This window comes from Gorilla gorilla, chromosome 1 (assembly GCF_029281585.2).
Source record: "Gorilla gorilla gorilla isolate KB3781 chromosome 1, NHGRI_mGorGor1-v2.1_pri, whole genome shotgun sequence".
Lineage (NCBI taxonomy): Eukaryota > Metazoa > Chordata > Mammalia > Primates > Hominidae > Gorilla > Gorilla gorilla.
In genome coordinates, this window is record NC_073224.2 from 153,527,666 (window position 1) to 153,537,026 (window position 9,361).

Below are 9,361 nucleotides of genomic sequence, written 5' to 3' on the forward strand. Positions count from 1 at the left end.
TAGTGGAGAGTCCTGGCTGCTGCTAAAATTCACACATCTCCTAATACCAGTGTTTCTTCTTAGCTTTCCCCAGCAAGAGGGCCTAGTTTAGCATGGCCTTCACTGTGCAGATTGTGTGGGCAGCTCCTCCATTCTCTCCCATTCCCAAGTCTGGATTGAATGGACGTGTGGAGGCTTTGGCTCAGATAAAGCACTGTGCCATGGTACTGGGATCTGGCTTTGTCAGAGGCAGCCCAAATGGGCCAAATAACAGAAACCAGAGATGCAGGGAGTTAGCACCCTAAGGGACAACCTTTCACCAAAGAATATTTCCAGCATTCTAGAAGTTTCCTTTGCATTCCCTTCCAGTCAATCCCCCCAAAAGATAATTGCTATTCTGACTTCTATTGCCACATAGGTTAATTTTGCCTGTTTTTGAACTTCATATAAACAGAAATATGCTGTATGTACTCTTGCATTTCGCTATTGTGACATAACATTTTCTATATGAGATTCAGCCAAGTTGTTGAATGTAGCAGTAATATGTTCTTTTTCCATTCCATTCCACTGTAAAAAATACTGCAATTTACTTACCACCCGCTCTTGATGAACATTTGGACTATTTCCAGTTTGGGACTATTATGAATGAAGATGCCATAGATGTAAGCATTGATTTCAGTTGCAAATATACAAAGAGTGACATTGCTGGGTGACAGGGTATACATCTATCTAGTGACAAAGACCCCCTCCTTTGACCAAAACTTAAGTCAGGATCCTGAGTCTTCTCTGACTAAGTCTGACCTTGGGCTTCCCTCTCTGTCCTTGCAGAATCCAGTTTGAGCAAGAATCCTGCTAAGTCAGTTTAGGGAAAATCCCCACGTTTGGTATCTGACCATTCTCAGCATCTTTCCACCATGGCCTGCCTTCAGCAATAACCCTATCAAGTCAGTTTAGCCAGATATTCCTTATCCTTGATGTTTCCTCGTAGGCATTTTTCATCCACTGACCCCACCCCTCTCCTTGGTTATAAATTCCCACTTGTCCTTATTGGAGTTGGAGTTAATCTGCTCTCTCTCCCCAACTGCAAGACCTCCTTGCAATGGTCCTTGTACCTATCGCCATGCCTCCCACCCCTTACCATCTTTAACAAGTGTTTGCATGTAGTTTTTCTTTGATACTAGATTATGTTGGATCTCCCAAATACTTTTCAAGTGGTTGTACAAGTTATTCCACATTTCCACCAGTACATTGTACTGTCAGTCTTTCTAACTATCCATTTTCTTGGGAGTGTAGTCATATTGTTCTGTGGTTTTGATTTGCATTTTCCCTAATGACTAATGTTGTTAAAGACCTTTTTATATACATATTGGTCTTTTGTGAAGTATCTCTTCAAGTTTTTTTTTGCACAATTTTTAATTAAATTGTCTTTTCTTATTGATTTATGGGAGTTCTTTATATGTTCTGGATACTGAGTCTTTTGTATTGAAAGATATATTGAAAATATTTTCTCTTAGTTTGCAGCTTGCCTTAATAGTATCATTAGATGAATAGAGATTTTTAATTTTAGTACAGTCCAATTTAATCTTTTATGTATAATGTTTTTGTGTCATATTTAAGACAGCTTTCCCAAATTCATGAAGATATTATACAATATATGATTCTAGAAGCCTTGCTGCTTGACCTTTAACATTTAGGTATACTGATTGATCTCAAAATATTTTTGTGTATGGTGTGAGGAAAGGTTCAAGGTTTTTGTTTTGTTTTGTTTTCCTCTGTGATAGCCAGTAAGTTGAGAGTATTTATTGAAAAGACCATAATTTCCCCTACTGAATTACAGTTGTGCTTTTGTTGTGCATGAGGTGACTACAGATGTGCAGGTCTGCTTCTGAACTCTCTGTTCTGTTCCTTGTTCCATTGGTCTGTGTGACTATCCTTACCTTGATTATCTGGTAGTGTAAACAGTCCAGATTTGTTTTTATTCAAGACTATTTTGGCTACATTAGGTGCATTTCAACGTAAAATTTAAAAGCAGCTTGTCAATTTCATATACAAAAAATCTGGGTTTTATAGGAGTGCATTAAGTTTATAGATCAATTTTGGAAAAATTGACATCTTTATTATATTGTGTATTTCAAACCATGGAGATGGTATGGCTCTTCATTTTAAGTTTTATTTAATTTTTCTCAACTGTGGTTTATAGTTTTCAGGATAGAGATCTTGTGCATCTTTCATTAGATTTATTCTTAGGGGTTTTTCTTGGTGCTATTGTAAATGGTATTTTTATAAAATTCCATTTTCTAATTGCTTATTGCTGGTATATAAAAATATAATAAATTTTTATGTGTGGACCTTAAATTTAGTGAATTTGTTTAATTCACTTATTTCTAGTATTTGTAGATTCTTCTGGATTTTATATGTATATAATTATGTCATTTGTGAGTAATTACATATTGATTCTTCCTTTCCAATATTTTTGTTTCTTTCTCTTATTGGACTAGCTAGGACCTTGAGTACAATATTGAATAGTGAAAAGAATGGATATCTTTTTTCTTGTTCCCAACCTCAGGGAGAAAAACATTCTAAAGAATTCTATATTTTACCATTAAGTATGCTGTTACCTAGAGATATTTTGTAGATACCTTTATCAGATTAAGAAAGTCTCTTTGGACCAGGTGCAGTAGCTCACACCTGTAATCCCAGAACTTTGAGAGGCCAAGGCAGGAGGACTGCTTGAGTTTGAGACCAGACTGGGCAACATGGTGAAATCCCACCTTTGCAAAAAATACAAAAATTAGCCAGGTGTGGTGCCATATCCCTGTAGTCCCAGCTACTTGGGAGGCTGAGGTGGGAGGATTGCTTAAGCCCAGGAGAGCCACTGTACTCCTGCAATCCTGCCCCTCACTCTCACTTTGAACAGAGTGAGACCTTGAGACCCTGTCTTTAAAACAAACAAACAAAAAAAAGTCTTTTTCTATTCCTATTTTTTTGAGAGGTGTTTTTTTGTTGTTGTTAAATCATGAACAGGTGTTGAATCTTATCAAATGCTCTTTATATATCTATTAAGATGAGTATATAGTTTTTCTTCTTTGTTCTGATAACGTAATGAGTTACAATGATTGATTCTTCAATGTTAAATCACTCTTACATTCCTAGAGTAAATCTTAGTTGATCATGATGTAGCATCCTTTTCAATTTGCTAATATGTTGCTTAGGATTTTTGCATATTTGTTCATAAGACTGGTGTGTACTTTTCCATTCCTGTAGTGTCCTTGCCAAGTATCAGTATCAAGGATATTCTGAGGCTGGGCGTGGTGACTCACGCCTGTAATGTCAGTACTTTGGGAGGCTGAGGCAGGCAGATGACTTGGGGTCAAGAGTTTAAGACCTGCCGGGCCAACATGGTGAAACCCTATCTCTACAAAAAAATACTAAAATTAGCTGGACATGGTGGTGCAGACCTGTAGTCCCAGCTACTCGGGAGGCTGAGGCAGGAGAATTGCTTGAAACTGGGAGGTGGATGTTGCAGTGAGCCGAGATCACACCACCTGCGCTCTAGCATGGGTGACAGAGTGAGACCTTGTCTCAAAATACACACACACACACACACACACACAAATTAGAAAATATTTGGAACTAAATGATAATTAAAATATGGCATATCAAAATTTATACGACAAAGCTAAAGCAATAGTCAGGAGGAAATTTAAGAAACTAAGAAATAGTCTTATAAAAACTGTTTCAGAGTGTATACAGACAGAATATAAATGTGCTTTTTTTTTTTTTTTTTGAGACAGTGTCTTGCTTTGTCACCCAGGCTGGAGTGTGCTGACACAATCTCTGCTCACTTCAACCTCCACCTCCAGGTTTCAAGTGATTCTTGTGCCTCAACCTACTGAGTAGCTGAGATTACAGGCCCATGCCTCCACGCCTGATAAATTTTTGATTTTTTGGAGAGATGGGGTTTTGCCATGTTGGCCAGGCTGGTCTTGAACTACCTGCCTCAAGTGATTTGCCTGCCTCAGCCTCCCAAAGTGGTGGGATTACAAACTGTTTTCTAATTTTCATTGTGAGTTATTTCTTCACATATGAGTTATGTGGAAATATGTTGCTTAATTTCCAGACATTTGGGGATTCTCTAGTTGATTTATTTTTGATTTCTAATTTAATTTCCCTGTAGTATTAATATGTACTAATATAAATATTATATATATACATATATATATACACTAATATATTATATTCCTCTTTCCCCTGTCTCATAATCTGTTTTGCCAGGGTGGTAGACAAGCTTCTGAACTCTGTTCGAGGGTGGGCAATCACTCTGTGATTCTCTCCATGTGCACATTATAAATTTGTATGCCATTTCTCCAACTAATCTGCCTTTTGTGAGTTGATTTTTCAGCCAAGCTTCAGAGGGCAATGGGGATGTTTTGAGAGAGAAGGAAGACACCAGTCAAGCAGGCAGTTAGGGTGGGTCTTTGGTTGAATTCTTTCAAACAAAAGAACAACTGGCAGACATAGATAAGGGAGCTTGCACAGAGGGGCTTGTCTAAGACATGCCCACAACCGCACAGATAAAAAAGGCTACACAGGTGACTTACCCAGACATGCCTGCAATGGAAAAGTCTGTCCACTAACACATGTGCAGTAAGAGGAACAAAGCAATATGGAGTAACTCAAGCTAAGGGCCCACATGCACACTAGGAGGACAGGGCGGAGCTACCAGAAATTCATGCCTTATGCAAATGAGACACCCAGCCCCCATTGGTTTCTTATAAAAGCCTGTGCTTTCAACAATGGCAATCTTCTTCTGGGGTCCCTCTCCACGGTCCCCTCTCCACCTTTTATCTTCTTCATTTTCTTGCTCCTTCTTTCCTATGTTGGTGTGAAGTAAGATCATGCCAATTTAAAACATACTCCTTTTAGATGTTTGTTCTTTTATATTGCTTTTGTTACACAGAGCTAGGGAAATAGAAAGTAATTGGCCACTGTACTGGATAGCTTCCTCCTTCCTGGGTCTTTGAGGCAACAGTTGTCAGAAAGCAGCTTTTTGATAAGACTCAGCAGCTTGTAGCTGAGAGGGACTGGGAAATAAAGTGGCCACCATCTGGGTCACTCTCCACCCATTTCAGGAACCATCTTGCTGATAAGAGCTACTCATTCTAAGGGCAGGAGGGATGTTTGGACCAAGGCATGGCTTTTGATCTTTGGGAGCAAGCTCTAATCACCTCCATGCCTGTGTGTCTATGTCTTTGTGTGTTTCTCTATCACTGTGTACTCTGTGATGTGTCCCTTTCATACCTTATTTCACCTCTCTTTTTTGTGCCAGGTCTGTGCATTAAACTTCCTATAATATATACACAAGAAATTGGATTTTTCTTTCTTTCAGAGCCTGCTACTCATCTGACTTCCCTCTGCCTCTACTTCCTGTTTCCCTGCATTTTGCATTTGCAGATCTTAACACATAATGCAGCATCCACCCAACTTTATATACATTCCATCTTTATTTTTCATGAGTTGGATTTTCTACCAGTCTTACACATCCAATCCTCCATTATAGATCATCTTAATTTTGTTTTAAATGTATTCTTTCTTCTCTTTCATCTTATCAGCTTTATTTAGATCTGATTCACACTCTTGTCCCGTTTTTCCCTTCAGTAAGGCCACTTTTTCTTTTCTTTATGTATCAAATATCCTTGCCTCTTTCTCTTCCTCCTTAGAAAGCAAGGTTTCTCACCCTCAACATTATTGACATTTTTGGCTGAATAATTCTTTGTTGTAGGGGTATTAGAGTAGGTAGCCAGGCAGACATGAGTAGGAGTGGAGACAGACCCCCCCACCCTCCACCAGGAATGTCAGGCAGCCATCAGGTGATGGTCAGGCAGTTGTTAAACTGTCTCTCTAAAATAATAATTGGTTGCAGCCAGCACCAGGAGAAGGTAGTTTCCCAACAGATAGAAAACACCTGAAGCTGGTGATTAGCAGCTTCCCAGTAAGATCTCAGGAATTGGTCAGGTGGGCTCAAGCATGTGCACTAAGAGGCAAAATGGTGGAGTTTAACTGGTATATGACCTTCCTCTAGGAACACTCGACTGGTAAGGAAAAAAATGCCTAAAATGAACATGTACACAACTTTAGTAAACATAGTGTGCATGCTCCCCTCCCAAGTGCTGGCAGGCCACTGCGAATGCAGACAGCCTGTCCCAAGAAAAAAAATCAAGGGAGGAGAGATGCAAACCCCGGAACCATGCCAATGTATAATACCCTAAGTCAAAGGTCAAACAGGGCACTTGGATCTCTCAAGTTGCCCACTTGGCCCTCTTTTTGTTCATACTCTAAAGCTTTTTAATAAAATCTTACTCCTGCTCAAAAACTTGCCTGAGTCTCTCACTCTGCCTTATGCCCCTCGGTCAAATTCTTTCCTTCAAGGGGGCAAGAATTGAGTTGCTGCAGACCCATGTGGATTAACCGCTGCTAGCAGGGGCTGTCCTGTGCATTGTAGGATGTTTAGCATATTTTTATTTTAGATATTTTTATTTTATGTATTATTTTTGAGATAGGGTCTCACTCTGTCATCCTGGCTGAGTACAGTAGCACGAGCATAGCTCACTGCAGCTTTGACCCGCTAGGCTCAAGTGATTCTCCTGCCTCAGCATGCAATGTAGTTGGGACTACAGGCATGTGCCACAACACCTGTCTAATTTTTTTGATTTTTTGTAGAGATGGGATCGCATTTTGTTGCCCTAGCAAGCCTCTAATTCCTGGGCTCAAGCAATCCTCCCACCTAGGCCTCCCAAAGTGCTAGGATTATAGGTGTGAGCCACCATACCTGGCCTCAATTCTCTATTTTTAATGGGTGCTAAAAGAGTTACAATATGTGTTCTTAATTTATCCCACTCTACTCTGAATTAATATTATACCACTTTATGTATAATTAGAGTACCCTTCGATATTATAATTCCGTTTGTCACCTTTATGTTCATTCTGCGCTTATTGTCTTATATCTTACTTCTTGTTATTAATACCACAATATATTGTTTTTATTTCTGCTATAGTTAATTGTTTTTTAAAGGAATTGGGTAAAGCAAACCAACAGCATAGATACTTATGTACCTATTTATAATTTCTTTATTTTCTTTTTTTTTTTTGAGATGGAATCTCACTCTGTCTCCCAGGCTAGAGTGCAGTGGTGCTATCTCAGCTCACTGCAACCTCCGCCTCCCAGGTTCAAGTGATTCTTCTACCTCAGCCTTCTGAGTAGCTGGGATTACAGGCACCCGCCACCATGCCCAGCTATTTTTGTATTTTTAGTAGAAACAGGTTTTCACCACGTTGGCCAGCCTGGTCTCGAACTCCTGACCTCAGGTGATCCACCCACCTAGGCCTCCCAAAGTGCCAGGATTATAGGCATGAGCCACCGTGCCTAGCCTATAATTTCTAAAAACCTTTCAATGCTATAGATCTATATTTCCATCAGGCATCATTTTCCTTCAGCCTAAAGAAATTTCTTTGGTATTTCTTGCTGGCAAAAATTAGCTTCTGCTTATCTACATTTTGAAAGACATTTTTGCTTGAAATCATTCTATGTTGACAGATTTTCTTTTAGCACTTTAAAATGCTATTTTATTGTCTTGTGGCCTCAGTTGTTTCTGATGAGTAGTCAGTCATCATTCCTATGATATGCCTAGGTGTTTTCTTTGTATAGATCCTATTTTAGGCTCACTTGAACATCTGAGATCTGTGGATTGATAGTTTAAATCAAATTTGGGTTTTTTTCAGATTGAGAGGATGCAGGTTTGGGGACTTTCCTCTTTGTGGCTGCTTCTTTTTGGGATTCCCTTCCTCAATTTCCAACTAATCTGACACCCAGATTGCTTACTTCTGACTTATCAATCTGGGATGATGGCTGCTTTCTGCTTGAGCTCTATCCAGATGTTCTGAGCAAACTAGGGAGATCCTTTGGGGAAAAATTTGGTTAAATGTGGATCCCACCTCTACTTATTCTCCCCTTGTAAGGGTCATATCTCCTTCAGTTTCTGCTTGCTTTTGTCAGGATCCATTGCTTAAAGAATTGTGTTCTACATTTTCTTCCAGAATTATAATTGTTATTTGTAAGAGGATTAGTTTGATATGAGCAGCTTCACCATCAGTGTCACATTAAGTTTTAAATGTAAGATATATCTAGGGGTTAACTCTTCTAAGAATAATTGCATTGTAATAAAAGATAAAGCATACACAAATTTTTTTGGTAGACTTTTTGCTATTAACATGCAAGTACAAAGGTACTTTTGGGAAAGTCAATAGTGTCCACATAAACAGTGACCTGCTCAGTGCGTAGGCTATATCAGCAGCTCTTAAAAATCTCCCATCCCCTACTTTTGTCTCTCTTCCATTGAGACAATTAATCTTCCTCTACTATCCCTAAAAGAAGAGGGCAAAAAATGGGGGGATGCTCTTTTCACTTTCCAGAACAAATTTCTATCCACTACATAACAATGACTATTCTGAAATTTAAAAATAATATCTGCCCATACTGCTTAATTCCATAGACTTCTCTTCCCTCTCTGAGACAACTGTCTATCTAACCCACAATCTTCCTCCTCTTTCAATCTTGGGTCAAATTGTTAATGATGTCACATGTAGTGACATCATGGTATTCCACTAGTGACCAGCGAGCACATCATAGTTTTTCATTCTTTTTGGCCAAATGCCCTATTGTTTCAATTTTTTTATCAGGTATTTGGAATCAACAGGGTCTTTACTGTGACTCTGTTCTATTGACTGCTGGAATCTCTAAATCTGTGTTTTCCTACATTTACTACATCTTTCTTTTTAATATTTTCACTCCTTACAACCACTGAACACTGTTTACCCTACGCACTTCATGAGATCACTCTTTCTATACTGTTATATTTGTTTGTTACTTTAATATCATTAGAACCCCTTAATTTTGCCTCTTATACTCACTAATTTCTGGACTTAAGTCCATTTGTTCCATTCCTGTACCCACAACATGGAAGACAAACAACAACAACATCAACAACAAAACCCACCAGGTTTCTTTAAAGCTAGATCTGCTGTCCTGCTAACTTATCATGAAACAGTTAAATATCTCTAGGTAGAAACCCTGGCATCTCCCACACCTTCTTAAATAGGAGTAAAGGAGTAGTCTGAGAACCTGGCTCTACCTCTAATACAGCTTTGCCATTAACCAGTATAAAACTTTGAATTACTCACCCAACCCTCCATTTTCCTGTCTGTAAAATGAGGAAAATATTCGAGAACTTGAAACCCACTACAATCCGTCTCTGTGTTTCACTAGCCCAGTTTAAAACTGGAGAGAAGCAAATTCCATGCTAGCAAGTATAATAGCAATAGAGGG

General features: G+C 38.9%; 1 protein-coding gene across 1 annotated transcript in view; it reads right to left on the bottom strand.

The window, feature by feature from the left end:
- Positions 1-4,675, bottom strand: part of CLCA1 (chloride channel accessory 1) — a 39,523-nt gene extending 34,848 nt beyond the window's left edge. Inside the window, exon 1 of the mRNA XM_055371503.2 lies at positions 4,581-4,675. Within this exon, the coding sequence (XP_055227478.2) occupies positions 4,581-4,674 (94 nt within the window). The 5' untranslated portion in view covers position 4,675. The remainder of the gene's footprint in view (positions 1-4,580) is intronic.
- Between the last annotated feature and the right edge of the window lie 4,686 nt (positions 4,676-9,361).